We start from the raw sequence: 21,856 nt of genomic DNA, 5'->3' as shown, positions 1-21,856 counted from the left end.
GTAACCTTTACAATAACTGCAAGGCTGGTAGATTACCATTCCGGTTTTCCATTTGAGGAGGCAGAGGCCCTGAGAGGGTAACAGCCATGTTCACATAGCTAGTAAGAAGCAGAACCAGGATTTGAGCTCTGATGATGACATCTCCACTCTTCCTGCTATGCAGCTCCTAGCCCTGCAGAAGAGTTGGTTTCTGGGGGACATTAAAGAGAGCCATAGGCATTGGGTCTTGCTGTGGCAAGTTTTAGGGTATCTTCTGAGGTTCCAGGTCTTAGAAGTAAAGTCAAATCGGCTAATAGTGTGTGTGTGTTCTTGTGTGTGCCCAAGACTGATAAAGAGACATTTTAGGCAAAGTGAGCTAATGGTGTAGGATGGATGGAGGGCTCCCCAGGAGGGGCCGTTTGAGGAGGCTCTTTCCGTCATCCATATCCGGCAAAGGTGAGCTCTCCCTATGGAGCCTTTTTAGCTGTCTCCCTAAGCTGGGGCAGGTGCCATTTTTCTCCCCTCAACATCTCCCTGGAGCTCAGAGCGTGAGTGTCCCAGGCTGGGCAGTGAGTCAGGAGGCCGTAGCCCGGAGGACAAACGCCATGGTCACAGCTCTTGAAGGACCTGCCTTGGCAGTTGGCCCCATGCCTTATGGGACTGCCACAGGGGTCACAGAGCCCTCATTTCCTCCCTGACTGGAACTCGTGGGCTTTCTTCTCTTCCCCAGGGAGATGGGGAATGGGTCTCCCTGCAGGCTGCTCAAGGTTGGGGCTGTCGGTATGGGCAGAGTGGATGTGATTGCAGTGGCTTCTGATGCCTCTCCCTGTCTCCTCGTGACCCAGAGGCCTGTTCTTCCTGGTGATAGCCCCAGGAGAAGGGATGGCTTGTTGGAGGAGCCTCAGGCCTGCCCACATGTACAATGAACATACTGGCCAACATGGCCAAATGAGTGAGGGATACGTGCTTGTCTTAGTTTGGGCTTTCCTAAAAACAAGCAATAATTTGAGTAAAAGTGATTTTGTGGGATGCTTAGATGCTGCCAGCAGGGAAGTGGGCACGTGGTTCAGGAAGGAGGAGGCAGCTGGTAACTCTCTGCTCTTAAACCAGTGGCTACTGTGGGCAAAATCAGGTCAGTCCTGTGGGCAGACTTGGAAACGCTGTCAAATACGTTCCTTTCACCCATCCCACCCAAGGGCCAAGGTAGGATATTCATTCATACAACAACTTTCTAACTTCTTTTTTTTTTTTTTTTTTTTTTTGAGACAGAGTCTCACTCTGTTGCCCAGGCTAGAGTGCAGTGGTATGATCTCTGCTCACTGCAACCCTCGCCTCCCGGGTTCAAGCGATTGTCCAGCCTCAGCCTCCCAAGTAGCTGGGATTACAGGCGTATGCCACCACCCCAGGCTAATTTTTGTGTTTTTAGTAGAGACAGGGTTTCCCCACGTTGGCCAGGCTGGTCTCAACCTCCTGGCCTCAGGTGATCTGCCCGTCTTGACCTCCCAAAGTGCCTGGCCCTAACTTCTTTAACTGATAGCTGCTCCTGGGGGCTGATACTTCCTGAGACCTGGAAGTCCCAGGGAGTCTCTGGCACAGATGCAAATCCTGGGGGTCATGCAGGAGCTGGAGGGGAGCAGGTGGAGCACTGTCAGGGCTAGGCCGGCATCATCTCCTACAAGCCTCACAACTGCTCTGTGAGAGTAAGTACTGTTTTTATTATTCCTATTTCACAGAGGTGCAAACTGAGGCCAGAGATGGTAGGTCTCGTGCCTGAGTCACTCAGAGAATGTGAGCAGAGTCAGGTCTGGCTTCGGAACCCAGGCTTCTAACCCCAGCATTCTGTGGCTCTTTGCAAAGGGTCCTGTGCTTTTCACAAAGGTTTCTCATCCTAGCAGCTTACGCCTTCTGTCAGAATTCCTAAGTGGGAGGCAGGGCAGGCAGATGAGGAACCCTCACAGGTCAAGGAACTGAATATTTAGCATTTCCTCTGTCCTGGACATGAATTAGATGTTTTCAAACACATGGTCTCATCTAGTCCTCACAACAGCTCTGAGAGATTGGCATCCCTTTCCCATCACTTCCAGACATAGACGCTGAGACTCCGAGACGTTAAGTAACTTCCTCAGGGTCACACAGCAGGACGATGGCTGAGCCAGGAACGGAACTTGAGTGTCACCGGACTCCAGAGACACACACTTCAGTTACACAGGCTGCTTCTAGGAGGCAAGTGACCCAGGAGACCTGCCTGCGAGGTTGGGCGGGGCCGGCACCTTTCCTCTGACCCCACATCTTGCCTTCTGCTCTGGGCTGGCCTCTGACCTGTGTTCCTTAAAAGCCAATCATAAGGTGGCCGAGGAGGTCTTGAAGAAGGGGGAAGTGGGGTGTTAGGCTCTTCTCTGTCTTACCCCTGGGAAAGGTGCTACCCCTCTGTGCTCTCCGGTGGGGGGCTGGCCTTGGGGGAGAGTAGGGGTGCCCTCTTGCTCTCCTGCCTGCCTCCTTGGAGCCAGGTCTTCTCCTACTGCTGCCCCCAGATCCCCTTTCCCCACTCTTTTTTGTTTTTTTTTGAGATGGAGTTTCGCTCTTGTTGCCCAGGCTACAGTGCAGTGGCGCGATCTTGGCTCACTATAACCCCTGCCTCCCGAGTTCAAGTGATTCTCCTGCCTCAGCCTCCTGAGTAGCTGGGATTACAGGCGTCCACCACCATGTCCAGCTAATTTTTTGTATTTTTAGTAGAGACGGGGTTTTATCCTGTTGGCCAGGCTGGTCTCGAACTCCTGACCTCAGGTGACCTCCTGGCCTTGACCTCCCAAAGTGCTGGGATTACAGGAGTGAGCCACTATGCCCGGCCTCCCCACTGCTTTTAAAAAAGTTTTAATGTTTAATAGTTTTTAGGGTACAGGTGGTTTTTGGTTACATGGGTAAGTTCTTTAGTGGTGATCCTGAGATTTAGTGCACCCGTCGCCTGAGCAGTATACACTGTAACCAATAAGTAGTCTCTTATCCCTCACCCCCTCCCCACCGCTTTCTACCTGCTGCTGCCACTTGGCAGCAGAGGGAGCCGAGCCCTCCACGTCTAGCTGATTTATGTTCACTGTTAAAACAATAATGTTTAATCTGGAAAGGGCTAATCAATTTTTTATGCTGATTATGAATAGGCCAGCTGTGCCTGCCTGCTTCTTTATTCATGGAGCTTCAGAAACAAGCCCATTTCCCAGGCCAGGCCTCCTTGGTGATTTATGCCATGGGAGGCCCTGTTCAAGGGGAGCTCATCCGTGGCTTTACCTGTGCCATTTTGGAAGGGAAGCCTCGGCAGCTGCTGGCATGTGCATGAGTGTGCGTGTGCGTGTGTGTGCCTGCATGTAACCGGGCAGTGTAGCCTGACCCCAGGTGGAGAACTGGACTGGAATATGTACTTGTGTTTGAATGTGTGCACGTGTGTGTGTGTAGGTTTGCTGGGATGATGCTGGGTGATACGCTTTGGCTCTGTCCCCACGCAAATCTCATCTTGAATTGTAGCTCCCCCATCCTGTTCTTGTGATAGTGAGTTAGTTCTCACATAATCTGATGGTTTTATAAGGATCTTCCCCCTTCACTGGGCACTCATTCTTCTTCCTGCCACCATGTGAAGAAGGAAGTGTTTGCTTCCCCTTCCGCCACAATTATAAGTTTTCTGAGGCCTCCCCAGCCACACTGAACTATAAGTCAGTTAAACCTGTTTTCTTTATAAATTCCCCAGCCTTGGGTATGTCTTTATTAGCAGTGTGAGAACAGACGAATACACTGGGCTACCATTAGGATGGAAGGTGGGAGTTACAGGATCATGGCATTAGAAAGGCTAACCAGGATCAAGTACTCGAACACTCTGCTTTTACAAGTGAGGAACTAAGACCCAAAGTGAGGTGACTTCGCTGAGGTCCCATAGCTGGGTGGTGGCAGAGGTGGGACTATGGGACTAGACTGCCCCCTGTCCCCGTACTCTTACTGAGGGTGCAGAACTCTTTCCACAGTGGTACAAATAGGGCAAGAGGGTTGGAGGAAGGAACTGCATGGGCGGCTTTGCTTGAGTCCTCTTGATTCGTCACAACCACGCTGATGCCTCTGAGGAGCTTGCATTTCAGGTACAGAAAGAGTTACAGACTTCACTTTGAAAGAGGTCAGCACTAGAAGAGAGAAAGTTATCTGAGGTTTGGGCTACAGCATTTGGGTGTTCTTGGAATCCACAAATAGGGTTGTAGGAGGGGTCGTTGGGGCTTTCTGGAGGAGGTGAGACGTGAGCAGAACTTTAGTGTGGTCAAGAGGAGAATGTACAGGAAGGCATGGAGAAGGCCTCTGGGGCAGGACTGAAGATGTCCTTTATTGTATCACCTGAGGGTGGGGTCTGAACCTTGAGGCCAGACTAGGGAGGCCTGTGTCTCCCAGGCTGGGGTGGGGCAGGTGCTGGGCCTGGATGGCTTGGGTGTCCACAGTCAGGGGCTACTGTATGTGGACTCTGCGTGTCCCCTCCCCCTGCTGGGACTTCACCAATCATTTGTGTATGCATTGTTTGACTTTGCAGGTATTTATCGCGCTTCTATGTGCTGGCCCCAGGGGTTATGTGGGTGAACAATCTACCATCAGGGCACTGTGATCTATTTATAGGGGAAGAGCAGCTGTTCAATGTGTGAGGAGAAAAATAAAGCTTTAATAACACCTGTGATAAAGTGCCCTAGACTTTTCCTCTTGGCATCTGAGTGACTGCAGGGAGGTTGCAGTATTGAAGCTGAGACCAGAGGATGGTTAAGGGACAGGTGGATGGGACAGAGAGAACAAGAATGCAGAGACCTCAGGATGGGAAGGAGCCTGGGTCTGTCCAGGGACAGGAGGAGCTTGGTGGCAGTAGGGCAGACAAAGACCCTGAAAGATGAGGCTGGAAAGCTGAGCTGGGTGTGCTGATGGGGTCCAAGGCTGGTGTGGGGAACAAGAGTAGAACTCACTGGAAGACCAGTTACGGGGCAGTTATGGTCATCCAGGCAAAAGGGGATGGTGGCTTGGACATAGGGAAGTGGAGAGGAGAGGACTGACATATTTGCAGATGGAAACCACAGGACTCAAGGATAGGTTACATGGAGAGGCGTGGAGGAGGTGGAGGCGCCACGGACACCTCCCCGGATTCTGGCATGCACAGTGCGGGTGTTAGCGGTTCATCCTGCTGGCAGTTGGGGAAGGAATTCTGTACAATGCTGGAATTTGCATAGTTGCCCCCTCTTTCCTCAGGGTAGGAGCGAGTGAGTTGTGGTCAGAAAGCTGGCAGGTAGCACTGAGCAATGTGGGGTTCAGCATTGAGAGGCTAAACAGCCTATGGTCCCTGGTTTCTAGATACAAAAAAAAAAAAAAACCACCCTTATCTAATGAGAGCTCTGGGGTGAGTGTGTTTCCCTGTCACCGGGTTTGTGGATGGAGAGGCTATTTCTTTTTTTTTTTTGAGACGGAGTCTCGCTCTGTTGCCCAGGCTGGAGTGCAGTAGCATGATCTCGGCTCACCACAAGCTCCGCCTCCCGGGTTTACGCCATTCTCCTGCCTCAGCCTCCCGAGTAGCTGGGACTACAGGCGCCCACCAAGACGCCTGGCTAATTTTTTGTTTTTTAGTAGAGATGGGGTTTCACCGTATTAGCCAGGATGGTCTCGATCTCCTGACTTCGTGATCCACCCGCCTCGGCCTCCCAAAGTGCTGGGATTACAAGCGTGAGCCACTGTACCCGGCCGAGGCTGTTATTTCAACAGCTGGAACGGCTCCTGCACGTCCACTGGGGAGTCCTCATAGCGATGAGAGTCTGGCCTGGCCCCACTGCTGTGTGTGAACCGAGGACTGCTGCCTGCGTGTGAGGCGGCAGAGGAAATTGGGCTCCTCGGGAAGAGAGGAAGATGTCGCTTCATCTGAGCAGGGCCGAGCATTTGGCCCTGGTGCTGGGAAGGAAAGACATTGAGGAGGCCTGGGAGGGAAACAGGGACTGGTTTCAGGTGTCCTCGCCTGGCATGGCAGAACTAGGAAGCTGTGATGTTCCCCTTCCTGGTCTCACATCTTGGGGTTCACACTTGACCTATGTTCCCCTCGTCTCATTCCCCAGCTTTCCAGCCCCACCACGACCCTAGAAAGTATAGCAAAAGACTAAAAACGACTTCCACTGAGAGCGTAACACTAGCGCTCTAATCACCAGTCCGTAAAGTTTGTAAAGGGCCTGTATGAGGCTCCTATTGGCCGCTGTCACAAATTACCATGCATTGCATGGTTTCAGTCAACACACATTTATTATCTTATCCTGCAGATCAGCAGTCTGAAAATTAAGGTGTTGACTGGGCTGTATTCCTTCTAAAGGCTCTAGGGGAGACTCCCTTTTCTTGCCTTTTCCAGCTTTTAGAAGCCACCTGCCTCCCTTGGCTTGTGGCCCCTTCCTTCATCTTTATAGCCAGTGGTATAGCATCTTCCAGACTCCCTCTGCCTTTTTCACCCTGTCACCTCTGCATCTGTCATGTCATCTCTTTCTCTAATTCTGGCCCTCCTACCTTCCTCTTGTAAGGATTCTTGGGTTGATATTGGGCCCACCTGGATAATCCAGGTTCATCTTTCCACCTCAAAAGCCTTGCCTTTGGCGCACCTGTAAAGTATCTTTTGCCACAGAAGGTGAACATCTTTGGGGGGCTCATTTTCTGCCTACCACAGGGTCAGATAATAAATGTTTTAGCTGTTGCAGGCCATACCATCTCTCTGTCACAACTGGTTACCTCTGTAGTGGTGGCACAAGTGCAGCCATAGGCAACATGTCAACGAATGGGCATGCGCCCCAGTAAACCATAGCTCTACCATTGCAGAGAGGATTGGGTTGCTGACCCCAGGGCTAGTGTTCTTAATCTCTGCTCTACTTGCTGGGCTGAGCCAGTAGAGTTATGTTGACTGCCAACCCCCACCTCCCAAGTGTGGGCCTTGTCTCCCCGGTAGATCCATGGAGCCTGGGTTTACCTCCCTGTAAAATTCTTGGGCACTGCTTGTATCATATGTCAAGTGAATCCAGAAAGCTTTTTACTGGGTGCAACATCCTTGCATGTACAAAGAGCTTTGGGGCTGGGTGCAGTGGCTTACGCCTGTAATCCCAATACTTTGGGAGGCCGAGGCGGGTGGATCACCTGATGTCAGGAGTTCAAGACCATCCTGGCCAACATGGTGAAGCCCTGTCTCTACTAAAAATATAAAAATTAGCCAGGTGTGGTGGTGCGCACCTGTAGTCCCAGCTACTTGGGAGGCTGAGGCAAGAGAATCGCTTGAACCTGGGAGGTGGAGGCTGCAGTGAGCTGAGATTGTGCCACTGCACTCCAGCCTGGGCAACAGGGTGAGACTCTGTCTCAAAAACAAACAAAAACACAAAGGGTTTTGGTATTCATTTGCTTTTGGCTCTGAGGCAAGCAGCATAGCTTAGGCACGTTTGCTGTGTGGCATTTTGCTACTTCCTGAAGCCCAGGACGTCTGTCCTGATAGCAAATGGAGCTGCTCTAAGTGAAGGATGCTGTGCTTTGTGGATGTAGGAACAACTGAGAGTTGTTGGAAAAGGCCTTTGGGTTTTGTAAGGGTGAGCCTGTCAGGTTTTAGAATTCATGGCCCTCATCAGAAATGAATGTGAGCCTTTGTGGCTGGGCGTTCACCTCAGTGGGCAGGAGCTGTGGATGGGGGACCCCTTCCCAAGGGGGAAACGGGGAAACTAAGTCTGGATTCCTAGTTTGGGAGTTGCTGGCCTTTGTATTTCTGGCTCTCTCCAGTCTCTGTTTCTCATTCCCCTTATTCATGGTTCATACATGCTGTTCCCCTTTGCCTGGAAGGCTTCTCTACCTCCTGGGTTCAAACAATTCTCCCGCCTCAGCCTCCCAAATAGCTGGGACTACAGGTGTGTGCCCCCATGCCTGGTTAATTTTTTATTTTTTTGTAGAGATGGGGTCTCATTATGTTGTCCAGGCTGGTTTTGAACTCCTGACCTCAAGCGATCGTCCTGTCTTGGCCTTCCAAAGTGCTGGGATTACAGATGTTGAGACACCGCACCTGGCCGGCTTCTCCTTCCTTTCTTCAGCTAGTTAACTGGCTCCTCAGCCTTCAGATCGCCGCTCTTTGTCATCTTCTCAGAGAAGCTCTCTCTGCTCTCCCTGACCAGGTTCAGCCCCTGAGGTGCTCTTATGGTGCCAGCTCTCCCTTCATCGCCCTTGTCAGAGTTGGCCATTTTACTTTTATTTGTGATTATGTGGTTAGTTTCTATCTCCTTCCCTTGACTTTTAAGTTCTAGCCGTAACTCCGGAGGGTGATGGCTGTACCTACTTTGGACTCACTCCTCAAATGCCGAGTGATTAGCATCATGCCCTGCATATATTAGTCACTCAGTAAACATTTGTTGGATAGATAAATGAATGACCCGTAGCGAATATATTCTCCTCTATAAAATATAGGCAGTAATATCTCCTCTAACCTCAAGAGAGGGTTGAGAATTACATACAAACATTTTGAAGGGACCAGACCTTACCCAGGTATAAGGAACTACCCATGATTGAGCATTCAGTCCGTGCAGGGCAAAGATATTCTGACATTCCCTTATATTGACCCAAGTTCAAATTCAAGGGGGAGGTGGTGAGTTCTCACATGGGCAGGCTTGCAGTGGTGGTGCAGGGCCCGGCTTGCCTGGGTCTAATCTCCTGGTCCCACCTCTCTCAACTGTGATGGGGCATAAGCACTTGGCCTCTGGGGCTCAAGGCTGGCTCATTGCCTCAGTATTCGGATCACCCAGGGGTTATCTGCCTGGGCTGGGCCCTGGCTCTGGGGGTCTCTGGCTTCATACTGCATTCTGTCCAGGACCTCTGGTCTCTTTTACCCCAGAGATCTCTGTCACAGGCAGGGACATAGATATGTCACCCTGTGAGGCTATAGGAGTTATTAAGATGGGGAACGCTGAAAGATTAGATTTATGATAGCCAACGGTGGATTATGAAGAATAATTTATCAAATGTCAGTGCCCATGGCCTACAATTTACAGAAGGTTTGCTTAAACTGAGGAGATCTGATTGGACTGTCCCCTCCCCCACCACGAATGAATGACAGCTCTAATGGATGGCTTCCCAGGCTGGCCAGCCACACTGGGTGTTTATCTGCTTTTTATTAATCATTATTATCACAACATTTCCATAGAGTCCCTTCATCCACAGCTCTCAAGGTACCCAGCACCCGGGAGGCTCCCTCAGCCGCCGTGAAGGAACTCTGGCTGCTTCTGGGAGGTGTTTCAGCTACCCTGGATCAGCTGGAGGGCCCAAAGTCCCCTCTCCCTGATGAGGACAGGGAAAATCTAACCTTAATTCCGTTCATCCGTTAGGAAATACCTACCGAGTCCCATCAGGTATAAGGTGCTTTTGATACAGTGCTGAACAAAAGCAGACGTCTGTAGTCTAGAAGAGAAGAGGAGAATTCAGCAAATATAAAGAGCTAAATGAGCAGCCGTGGCGATTGCTCTCAAGGAAGGTGCATGAACCCTGAGAATGTACGCAGGGGAGGCTTCTCTGAGGAGGTGATGGTTCAGCTGTGATTGGAAGAATGAGTGGGGGAAGGGAGCCTTTTGGCCAGAGGGGACAGTGTGTGCAAAGGCCCCATGGGGCATGCAGAGAGCATGCTGGTGGCTGAACGAGGTCATATGTTTCTAGTGGAGGGAGGAGGGTGGGGCAGGAGAGGTAGGCCGGGTCAGACCCCATGGGTCATGTTCAGGATTTTGGCTGTGGGAAGCTGGTATAGTGACTTACGTAGAGAGATCAGCTTAAGTTTGGGAAACTCACCCTAGCTACATATGGAGGCTGGATTGGAAGAGAAAGGGCAGGCCGGTGAGGAGGTCATTGTAGTCTCTGGGGAAATGAGGATGGTGGTTAACACTCACTGATGGAACCAGACTGTGAGGCCAGAACTGCTGACTCTGTGCCCAGCACTCTCATTGTAGCACTCTGCCCTCATAACTGGAGGCATCGTGTGAGTCACCCACTGCTACTGCAGTTATTGGGGGGCTACTATAGGCTGTATTCTAGACCCTTTATGTATGTGGTTTCATATGACCCTATGAGGTCAATATTAAAATAACCATTTTACAGATAAGGAAACTGAAGTACAGTGGATTTGAGCCTTGGCATTTGACCTAGAGCCTGCACTGGAATCACCAAGCCTTATAGCTTCTCAGGCTAGACTGTCCTGACGAGCTGCTGGGCGTGTCTCAGAGTACACACACAGCCATCCTGGAGTATGGGTGCCCCTGGTTTCTTTTTTCCCTACCTGTCAGCGCTGGTCACCATCTTGAGGGAGGAAAGAAGCTTGGTCTGACCTGTGATGCCCTTGACAGAGCCATGTGGGCAATGGCCTTGTGCCAGGAGGCCCTTCAGCAATTGGCAAGCATTGTGCCAGCCTTGGTGCAGGAACAGTTTTGTAATTTCTGGGGTTGGCCCTTGTCAGGAGGGCCTCAGGTTCTGCTGCTGGCCCTTCATTTTCTTTTCAGCTTGGCAACAGCAATAGCTAATGGCTCTGCAGAACCAATAGTTTGATCTTTTGGAACCCCAGAAAGAACACAAACTCCATGGAAGACAAGGTCGGAGTGTCCTTGAGCTGTTATTGCCATTATTATTTTTATTATAATAAATTGCTCTGAGTGAAAGCTGGTGATGAGGGGTATTCCCACCTTGAGGCAGGGCAGCTGTTGAGTGGGGCGGAGGCCCGGACAAGGAGTGAGGAGGGAGAGTGACACTTGATGCCTGTTCTCCCCTCTGATCCCCATGGTCACATCAGAGGTGTCCTCTTCTTACCTTGCTGGACATTTCTTTCAGGATTGGAGGAAGCAGCAATGTGCAGGAAGCACTGTCTCCAGCAGGCCCTGCTAACATACAAGTGTGTTTTTCTGAGAGGCTGTTGCCTTTGGAGGTCTCCTCATGGCCAGAGACTATGTCAAGTACACTCTATGTAATTAACATGGTTCCTGTCATATGATGGTCCTGCAGTAAATATGTGTTGACTGATCGGCTTAGGCTAAGGAATAGCAAATTGGTTTCATTTCATATATGAACTCTGGTCACTTTGTAGTGGCTGCCTGGGGCACTGTGTTGAGATTCCAAGGCACCATCTGGGCTCATCAGGAATGGACTAGTGATATCTGGCATGGGTGTGCTTGGGGTGTATTAGTTAGCTATTGCCACATAACAAATTACCCACATCCCACCGCCAAAACTCAGTGACTTAAATAATAAACATTTGTTATCTTACAGTTTCTGTGGGTCAGGAATTTGGGAGGCTCTGGCTGAGTCGTGAGGTTGCAGTCCTATGGAGGCCTGGCAGGGGCTGGAGGATTGTTTCCAAGACGGCTCACTGTTGTCAGGAGGCCTCAGTTCCTTGCCACATGGACCTCTCTGCAGTCTGCATGAGTGTCACCATGTCATGGCAGCTCACTTCTCCCAGAGCAAGCAATCCAAGGGTGAGTGAGAGGCTTGTCACCGCCTTTATGACTTAGTCTTGGAAGTCACACACTATCGCTTCTTCCGTGTGTTCTTTGTTGGGAGTGGGTCATTAATTCCAGCTCGCACTAAAGGGAGGGGAATAGGTGCCCCCTCTCAAAGGGAGGAGTATTTAAACATCTGTGGACATGTTTCATTTAGTTAATTAATTTTTAACATCCAGTTGGTACCAAAATATTCTGTTAACACCATGCTTAGGACACTCCAGTGGTTTCTCACCCTTTTTCTCCCTAATAATTAATTAATTGTAGAGACAGGATCTTGCTATGTTGCCCAGGTTGATCTTGAACTCCTAGCCTCAAGCAGTCCTCTTGCTTCAGCCTTCCAAAGTGCTGAGATTGCAGGCATCAGCCTCCATACCTGGCCATTGTGAACATATTTTAAAACTACCATGGGGAAGTGAGTGTGCTTGTGCCACTTACTTGCTGTCACCATCAGGTGTCACCTTGGAAGATATAGGAATAATCCTGAAGAGGTGGGTTACAAATCAGACATGTTTAAAGGGGAGGGGCAGGAATTGCAGCAAAAGTGGGTATTGGCTGATAGGGCAATGACAAGATATAGGGGTATCTGGGGCAGGTCCCTGGGAAGTGGTGCAGGGAGAACTGGATGGGTTCCAAATGGAGGTGGTGGAGAGGTGGTGGTGGGTTTTCTGCCCAAGGCAGACATCACAGTTTTGCAGAGTCCTAGATAGCTGGAGTTATTGTGTCTGCCTTAGGCTGGGGGTGGGAAAGGGGGGTGAAACTCTCTCCAGCCACTTCCATTAGCGCAGACGGAGACTTGTCTCCGCTCACCAGGCTCCAGCGGATGGCAGCTGGCACCCAGCCAGGTGTAGGGCAGGCCAACTCGAGACTGCAGGAGCCAGATGTTATTTGCTGCTGATGCCATGGTAACCTGCCCCGAGTTGGTTCTGCCCCAGGTGCCCTAAGTGGGAACTGCTTGGTCTTGGCGTCCGGGCCTGGGCTTGCCTGCTTTGAGGCAGGCTTCCGTCTGCATCTGGAGCCAGGCAGTTCGGGGTTTGTGAGATGCATTATTGATACGGTGATGTAGTTTCTAAAACCAAAATTGGCCTGACGTGACCGAATATGGGAACAACAGGCTGGAGTATTTGAAAGTGGGCCATCTTGGAAGAATTCAGCTGTCCTCCATCCTGTGACTGGGGAGCCCCTTCCCTGAGGGCCCTGAGGCTGGCCACGCTGCAGCATCTGGAGGGGCTGTTTAAGATACTCCAAGCAAAACTCCCCAGGAGGCGTAGTGTGGTTTCTCCAGAAGATCCTGACTTCCTGTCCCCTTATTTTGGTCTTGGCCAGTGCTTGGCTGCGCAGTGTGGCAGTTTGGTAACACTGCCCAGTACCCTGGCTTCATGGGACTCTGCAGTGGGATTTTCTGGATAGTCTCTTACTCTGCCCTTTGACTCGGGTATGATGTCACTTGGTCTCCTGATTCCCAGGCTCATGAAGCCAGACTGCTGAGGACCTAACTGCCCCAGATTTGCCAAGCCCCTAGGGGATGACACATTTTTTCTTACCCCCCCGGTGCTTTTTTGCTCATTAAACGACAAACACTTCCTCGCTTCACATGTGTGCACGCGCGCGCGCGGCGCGCACACACACACACACACACACACACACACACACACACACACACACACACACACACACACACACACACACACACACACACACACACACACACAGAGAGAGAAAGAAACCAAACGATAAAAAGCCAGAGAAACTCTTTTTCTGATTATTTTTCCTTTTCCAGACAGGGACATCGATATATTTGAATCATGGGCCGACAGTAATTAAAAAGCACGTAACTAGTCATATTAAAATGCAGTTGTTTTACTTAACTGATTTTGCCGCTAGACCCAGAGCGGGGGAAGAAAAGAAATGGGGAAAGAAAAGCTTAGAAAGGGAGGCAAGTTTCTGTGAGTGACTGGAGGCAGCTGAGGGCCCTGCTTGAATCTAATTGCTGCAAATGCTGCAGTTTGTTTCTGGTAATGGTTTTCTGCTGAAAGGGCTGGGGGACGAGGCCTGATTGGAGGGGGGTGGCGTTTGTTTCAGCTGCATGGGGGGTATAATTCTGCTTTCGGGACAGGGTCTATTTTTCCTTACCATCTATCAGCATAAAGTACTTCCACTGAACACTTTGAATCAAGGTTCCATTTAGAGATACTTTATTCATATTTAATTATAGGCTGCAGCACCAATCTTTAATTACCTTTTTTATAAGCCAGCTAGGAACATCCACTAGCAATCAATTATCATGTGTGTGTATGTGTGTGTGCTTGCTTAAGCACAGGAGGGTGTGGGCGTGTGACTTGCTTCCTGATAGAGAAGGAAAAGATGGCTGCAGGGACACTGGGGAGGGGGTGGGGTAGGGTGTCTGTGTGACAGGTTTCCGATGCCCGGTGAGGGGTGCATCCTCATTCCCCATGCCTGTCTTTGTTTCTGCTGGTGGTACTGGGGATGTGGGCAAGTCCTCACAGCTGGGTCTTGTTCAGGTGCTGAGTTGGCCACTGGGCTTGGGTGCTATCTTGAGGCCCCCTTGATTCCCCTGGTGGGGATGGGGAATTGTGGGAGGCCTCCTTCATGTCCTCTGGGGATGTGGTGGACCAGACTTCCTCTCACCCTAGAGATTAGGATCTGCTCACCTCAGCTCTTTCTTTTCCTCACCTTCCTGTGGGGTGCTCTTGGCAGCTGTTCCTGCTATGCAGCCCTAGTGATGCCATGTCACTCTTCAGTTGCAATGACTCTGCAGTGCCCCTGCAATGACACGGGCTTGGAGACTGGTTGTCCTTCTCAGACAGTGAGCACATGTTCCTGGGAGTCAGGCGGTGGCTTGGGGGTAAGGAGTGAGGCCAGATGACCCCCAAATCCCTTTTCAGTGGGAAGATTGGGCCATTTTAGCTGCCTGGGAGATGAGCGTGTGAGTTCACAGCTCTGCTCCAGAAAACCCTCTGCTTGGTGCTCCTTCAGGAACTCCAGAGAGCTTGCAAAGGGACTTGGTGTTGATCTCATTATGTAACAGCTGGGGACATTGCCGAGGCTTTACCTTCCCTTCCATTCCTGGGTCCCTGTCCCAGCAAGGGGGTGGGGAGGGGACAGAACTCACACTTACTGGGTCTCTTAGGGGTGCTGGGCACCACATCTGTGTTTTTTTCACTTATGCCTGCTGGGGCCTGAGAATACCATGTCCGTCAGAGCCCCTTGTGTTGTGTGTGGCAGAAAACTGAAACTGACCTGAGCAGACAAAGGAATCACAGGGTCGGTACTCAGGCATGGCTGGATCGAGAGGCTCAAACATTGTGGCCTGGGTTCACTCCCTCTGTCTCTTGATACTCTGCTTTCTTCTTTGTTGCTACTTATGTGACCCTCAGCAGTTCTACCCCAGGCTTATATTTTTATGTTGAAGTTCCATTGAGAAAAACATCCCTTCTATATCAAACAAAAGTAAAATGATTGAGTCTGATTGGACCAGTTGAGTTACCTGTACATCTCTGAACTAATGCACATGGCCACAGATATTCAGGGTCCTGATTGGCCAGGCCAGGGCCTCACACCTGCCTTGGAGGAACAGGTGTGCTTTTTCTATTTTGGAAAGCTGCATGTTTGAGGTCTTTGGATTCATAGGAATGTGGGAACAGGAAGGTTTAGCCATTTCAAAGGGAAGAAAAAGTTGATTCAATTCTTCTCCAGTGGAATAGTGGATTCAGTCATTCAACAAATTTGTTTGGCGCCAACTAGTCCCAGCCGTGTTCTAGGGGGTTGCAGGGAATTCAGCAGTGAATAGAACAGACAAAAGTCTTTGCCCACTTGGAGCTGATGTCCTAATGGGGTTTATAGGGATGATGATCCCATTGTTTCCCCATCCCAAGTCCAGGCCCAAGATGAAGGGTTCTTATGCTGAGAAACTCAGGGTGATTGGGTGGATGACAAGGGAAGAATTTTGCCATTGGGAGTCTAGAACTCACGAAGGAGAAGAAAAGACAAGTGTGTTTTTGGGAGAGCAGGGAGAACCAGACACTGGGAGAGATACAAATAACAAACCAACCAGGATGAAGGGGGCCAGGGAAGCGAATCCCATGCCCATCTGTCCTGACAGAGAAGCGTAGGCCTTTCCTCATGTGACCTGGGCCTTTGGTCTGGGCAGGATGTTGATAAATGGGCATGGAGTTTAGTGAAAGCTACAACAATGATGACAGGGCTGGAGGGAGTGATTTATGAGAGGAGTTTAGGAAAGTGATGGTGTAGCCTAGCAAATGGGGTGGGATGGTGGCTGTGGGTCATGTGACATCTGAAGTCCAAGGAGAGGGGTGGAGGGGCAGGGCAGAGTAGCTGCTGCAGTAATGGGGACTGAGGGAGGAAGGGCTGCACAGACTGAATAGACTTCAAAGCATGAGGGCCTAGGAGGGTGGGCCAGGAGAGCAGGCATCTATACATGCTTGTGCGTGTGTGTGTGTGCATGTCTGGACTTTCCAGGATTGTGAGGCTGTACAGAGGTTTAAAGAAATGGAGAGGATTAGGATGTCAGCCTTGGCCAATCTTGGAAAAGACCTTTAGGGGCCTCTTTCCTAGTTGGCAGAATATTTGGATCTGGACCATGTAGGTGTGACCACTCAAGTCAGGGAATTTTATTTCCTTGAGGAATATTGGTATGGCATTTCTAAGAGGGAAGGAAGAAAGAAGAAGGAAGAGTAAGGAGTATATTTTCCACTTCATAGAAAAAGAAAGGCACAGGAAAGGCAAAGGGCTTTGCTCAGGCCTACTTTGAGTGGCATCGCAGGTGATGATCTAGAGCAAAGTTCTGGCTTGCAGCCCTGGGGTCTCTGCTCGAGTGGCCAGGCTGGGAGTGGACTTGGTGACCCACGCTGAGGCTGCTGCTCAGGCAGGAACAAAAGGTGGTTGTTGGTCTGGGGCCTCCGCCCAGGATTCTTTGAGCTCCCCTGGTTGGTAGAATGGAAACGTCCTCTGTCTGATCCCTGTCTGGGGCTGAGGTACTGGGCTGCCCCGGGCCCATGTTCTGTTAATGCTGGATTGTCCATATGTGAGAGCCCAGGAGGCACAGTGGTGGATAGTGCAGTGGGCAGATAAAGCTCAGTTCTGAACAGCACTTCTTTAACCTTTGATGGAGGTGCTTAGGGGCCCGTGCACAGGTATGAGGATGTGCCTTCCATGCACATCTTCTGTCCCCCTCCCTCTATATGCCTACCGTTCGTGAATGTCCAGCAGCGGAGGACCAGGCAAGACCTGGTCCTGGTACACAACTGATAAAGCAAAAAATCTGTCCTCGGGGCTGGGTGCAGTGGCTCATGCCTGTAATCCTAGCACTTTGGGAGGCTGAGGTGGGCGGGTCACTTGAGGTAGGGAATTTGAGACCAGCCTGCCAACATGGTGAAACACCATCTCTATTAAAAAATACAAAGATTAGTTGGGTGTGGTGTCACACACCTGTAACCCCAGCTACTTAGGAGACTGAGGCAGGAGAATTGCTTGAACCTGGGGGGCAGAGGCTGCAGTGAGCCAAGATCGCACCACTGCACTCCAGCCTGGTCGACAGCGCAGGACTCTGTCTCAGCACACACACACACAACACACACACCACACATACACACTTTCTCTCTCTCTCTCTCTAATCTGTCCTGGGGGCGGAGGCTGCAGTGAGCCGAGATCATGCCACTGCACTCCAGCCTGGTCTATAGCGCGGGACTCTGTCTGTCTCAACATACACACACACACACACACACACACACACACACACACACATCTGTCCTGGGGGCACTAGGCAGCCCTGACTCTGGCCCGTCTTCCTGACTGCCTCTCACTGAACTGGGTCACCTTTTTAATCGCTCTGTTCTCTCTCTAATCCCGACAGATCCATGATTTGTTCCAGAGCTTCGACGACACCCCTCTGGGGACTGCCTCCCTGGCCCAGGTCCACAAGGCAGTGCTGCATGATGGGCGGACGGTGGCCGTGAAGGTCCAGCACCCAAAGGTGCGGGCTCAGAGCTCGAAGGACATTCTCCTGATGGAGGTGAGAACCCTCCCTTTCTCCTTCCTGTGTCCTCGCTCCACATTTCCCTGGGATCCAGGCTGCCTAGATGGAACTGGTTCAGGCTGGTGTGGAGTGTGGCCCTTCGAGCAGCAGAGTGGGAGAGGAGAGCTGAGATCACGACAGAGGAGGTGTTATAACAGCTCCGTGACCACAAAACCCTGTGGCAGCTTGGGTTAGTTCTTGATTTGTCCCTGGGAACTGGCTGTGATAGTCTCAAAACACACTGAATGGCTGCTAGGGGCCAAGGGGACCTCAGGGGAGGGATGTTGTAGAAATGAGCTAAACCAAAGGTGTGTTTTTTTGTCTACCAAAGGGGTAGACAAAATTACATCTTAATTTGTTAAATTGTAACAAGAGGGAGCATGTGGTCAACAGGGATATAAAAATGACATACAGATCACATAGAAATATCTATGCAGGTTGCAGGTTTGCTTCTCTGGTACTTACTTGGAATGAACAAATTCACCTGTCTGAATGGTCCTAGGAAAACCCTTAGTGGACTTTTCTAGCTCTGTGCTCAGAGTAAGGGCAGAAGAGGTGGAGCGGCCACTGCTTGAGTCAGTAGCCATCACCCCCCATGGGGAGGTCAGCAATCTGTTTAATTTGTCAGTATGTCCCTTTCTTTCCTTTTCTTGTTTCCCTTTCTTTGCTCCCTTTCCTTACTCTAGACTCTTATTCTTTCAACTCACTTTAACCAAACTTGATGCCTATGTTGAGGGTCTTCTGCACCCTGTGCTAGGTGGGTGCTGGGGACACGAGAGTGAGTGAGCCCCATCTTCATCTTGGGAAAATCCTCATTTAGTGGAGACAGGCATGTAAATAGTCACAGCGTGTTTGCACAGTGCCATGTAGCACTGTGCCTGGATAGATGGGGCACCAAGGGGGCTGCAGCAAGATGGTGACTATTGAGATAGCCAGGCGGTGGAAGGACAGCCCAGCGAGTGTGGGGGCCTGACTGCTTGGAGGACAGAGTGTACTTGGATAACTTCAACCTGTTCCAATGGTATGAGCTCAAAGTGGAGATGAGGCTGGAAAGGTAGGTAGGACAGAACACGGGGGGTTTGTATTCCAGGCTAAGGCATAGAATGGTATGCATGGCCAACACTCACTACATATTTGTGGATCTGAGCAGATCTGAGTTTTTTCCTGTAGTCATTGGGAACCATTTAAGAATTTTAATTAGGGGACTGTCATGATCAGATTTGCATTAGAAATAAAAATCTGTTGGGAGTCTGGAGGATGGATTGGAAGGCAGAAAGACTGTAGCCAGGAGATGAATTGAGGGGCTGCTGCATTGGTCTGAGAGAGAAATAATGATGTGAAGTGAGGAGTGTAATGGGGACAAGGGAGATGGATGCGTTCAAGGGACAGAATAATCAGGATTTGTGACCAGCTTTACACATGGGGAGGGGGCAAGGACTGGTATGAATAAGAAGGAGACAAATATCTTAGGTTTCTGGCTTAAGTGCTTATGTTTAGGCATATTTAACTCTATACAGTAGTTCCCCTTTATCTGTGAAGATACATTCCAAGACCCCCAGTGGATGCCTGAATCCTCAGATAGTGCCCAACCCTATATATGCTGTTTTTTCTTATACATACTGATATGGTTTGGCTATTTCCCCACCCAAATCTCATCTTGAATTGTAGCCCCCATAAGCCCCATGTGTTGTGGGAGAGACCCGGTAGGAGGTGATTGAATCATGGGGGCAGGTCTTTCCCATGCTGTTCTCGTGACAGTGAATAAGTCTCACAACATCTGATGGTTTTATAAAAGGGCAGTCCCCTGCAAAGGCTCTCTTGCCTGCCACCATGTAAGATGTGCCTTTGCTTCTCCTTGGCCTTCTGCCATGATTGTGAGGCCTCCCTAGCCATGTGGAACTGTGCGTCCATTAAACCTCTTTCTTTTATAAATTATCCAGTCTCAGGTATGTCTTTATTAGCAGCGTGAGAACAGACTCATACACATACATACCTGTGATAAAGTTTAATTTATAAATTATGCATAGTAAGAGACTAATAAAATATAATTATAAGATATAATTATAATAAGAGTGAGGTGAATGTGGTCTCTTTCTCAAAATGCCTTATTGTATTGTACTCACCTATTTTCAGGACACAGTTGACCTTGGATAACTGAAACCTTGGAAAGCAAAACTATAGAGAAGGGGGACAACTATTTGTCAGTCAGGGTATAGTTGGTGAAAAGAATTTGCTCTACGTATTTCAAACAGGGAATTTGACACAGAAAATGGAGTTTACAAATGATGTAATGGCCAAAAAGCCAAATGGGATGGAGAGACAATTGCCAACAGCAGGAAGCCAAGGCCACCCTCAAGGCAGAGGACAAAGAGAAGATGTAGTTCTCTAGATCCCAGGGCCAGGGACCACAGATAGTAGCTGAGACTGTGGTGAGCTCGTTCCCTGGGAGCCAGATCACAGACATAGGGCCCTTCACTTGGGAGTGGGAGCCACAGATGCTGTTTGAGGCAGAAGAGTTTCCATCTCCTCTTGCCCCCCAGTATGCTAGTATCCCTCAGTGTTGCCTCTGGGCAAAACCTAGGTGGCAGCAAGTTGGCAAGGGAGCCTGGGAAATGGAAGTTCTCAAGAGAGTAAGGGGATTGGGATGCATCTCAGAACGAAGTGAAATGGTCAATGCAGCAACCACATAGGGTAAAGTAGTGCTCTTGGCAGTTTTGGATAGGAATATCCCTGTTGGTCTGGAGTCCAGGCTGGAATACAAATTCGGCATTTATGAGTAAAGATACTCTTGATAGATGAATCTGGGGGAATAGTGGAGATCACTCAGAGAAGGTATATAGAGTTTAAAAGACAGCAACAAGAAGAAAGAAGGCAAGGGAAAAAACTGTGCAAAACATTGTTTGGGGGTGAGCCCAAGAGGATAAGTTCATGAATGGGACTAAGAAAGCATGATCAGAGAGACTGGAGGAGAACCAGATTGTGCAATGCTGCTATATTCAGTGGAGAAAAGTTAAAGATGAAAGCACTATATTAGTTATCTAATGCTGCATAATGAGTCACCTCAAAACACAGTGGCTTAAAACAACAGTCATGTGTTTTGCTCATGAATTCGCAGTTTGGCCAGGGCTTGGTAGAGAAACTCATCTGTTTTATGCAGCACTAGCTGGAGTAGCTTGACTGGGGGCTGGAGTGGCTCATTCCCTGGCTGGCAAGTTGGTGCTAGCTGTTGTCTGGGAGCTTAACTGGGGCTGTGGGCCAGGGCCTTAGTTCCTCTCCGTATCAGCTTCTACATGGCTGCTTGGTCTTCCTCACAGCATGGTGGCTGAGTTCTAAGAGCAAGTGACCCAAGAGCATAAGGCTGAAAGTACATCACAGTTTTGTGACTCAGCCTTGGAAGCCACATAGGATTACTTCTTTCTTACTCTTTTGGATGAAGCAGTCACAAAGGCCCCCTTAGTTAAGTTCAGGGTTGGGGAAATAGACTCTACCTCTTAATGGGAGAGTGGCAGGGTTCTAGAAGTGAATTAGAATGGGAGGTACTGTGGCAGCCATTTTGGAAAACATAGTCTGCCAGAATTCCTCAACGTTGTCAAATGGGAGATCAAATCAGTAAAGCACTGGAAAGGGTATTTTGGATTTGGCGATTCAGGGGGGTTAGGAAGAGCAGCTACAATGGCCTGATCAGGGTGAGAGAGAATTGAGACTGAAGGAAGTGGAGACTCTTCATGGAGAATGTACTCTTTTCAGATATTTAGCTGTGGAAGGTTCGGGAGAGTTAGGGTAGTGGTCCGAGCAGAGCATAGGATTAAATACTGGGGAGACTTGAGTGGAATTGTAGCTGATGGGGAAGGGGGCAGATTAGGGGATTCGGCAGAGAGAAGTAATTGCTAGATCAAGTCCTGAGGGAGATTCAAGTGACTGGGAATGAATAACACAGGTGGAAACCTTAGCCTTTGTTTCAAGCCCAGTGGAAGGTGGGAAGGCTGGGTACAGATGAGTGTGTGGGGCAGAGGAGAGGGGGAGGGAAAGTGGGCAGCAGAGTGTGTAGCAGCCTGATAGCCTCTATTTTTTCTCTGAAGTGGGAGGCAAGACCATCTGCTGAGAATGAGGGGGTAGAAGGTAGCATTGGAGACTCGAGGTGGGTGAAGGTTTGGAATAGCTACTCTGTGCAGTGGAAAGGAGGCTGACCAGGGCAGGAGAGCAGGGTTGCCGGGTGGCCCTGAGCATCTCCCTACAAACCTGATTTTTCTGGCACACCTGTCAGCAGCTGTGGAGCAGCCATGGCTGGGAGAGAACTGGG

At 49.9% G+C, this 21,856-nt stretch overlaps 2 protein-coding genes across 3 annotated transcripts in view; one reads left to right on the top strand and one right to left on the bottom strand.

The window, feature by feature from the left end:
• Nucleotides 1-21,856, bottom strand: part of SNW1 (SNW domain containing 1) — a 1,184,582-nt gene that overhangs the window by 148,485 nt on the left and 1,014,241 nt on the right. The gene's annotated exons all lie outside the window — the stretch shown is intronic.
• The window catches only part of ADCK1 (aarF domain containing kinase 1), a 129,671-nt gene that overhangs the window by 65,850 nt on the left and 41,965 nt on the right, over nt 1-21,856 (top strand). For both annotated transcript variants that reach the window (XM_050798777.1, XM_050798776.1), the window contains one exon: nt 17,395-17,553. In XM_050798777.1, the coding sequence (XP_050654734.1) occupies nt 17,395-17,553 (159 nt within the window). The remainder of the gene's footprint in view (nt 1-17,394; nt 17,554-21,856) is intronic.

The sequence above is a fragment of the Macaca thibetana genome, chromosome 7 (assembly GCF_024542745.1).
Source record: "Macaca thibetana thibetana isolate TM-01 chromosome 7, ASM2454274v1, whole genome shotgun sequence".
Classification (NCBI taxonomy): domain Eukaryota; kingdom Metazoa; phylum Chordata; class Mammalia; order Primates; family Cercopithecidae; genus Macaca; species Macaca thibetana.
Note: the sequence above shows the minus strand (reverse complement) of the source record. Positions and strands in the feature narration are given on the sequence as shown.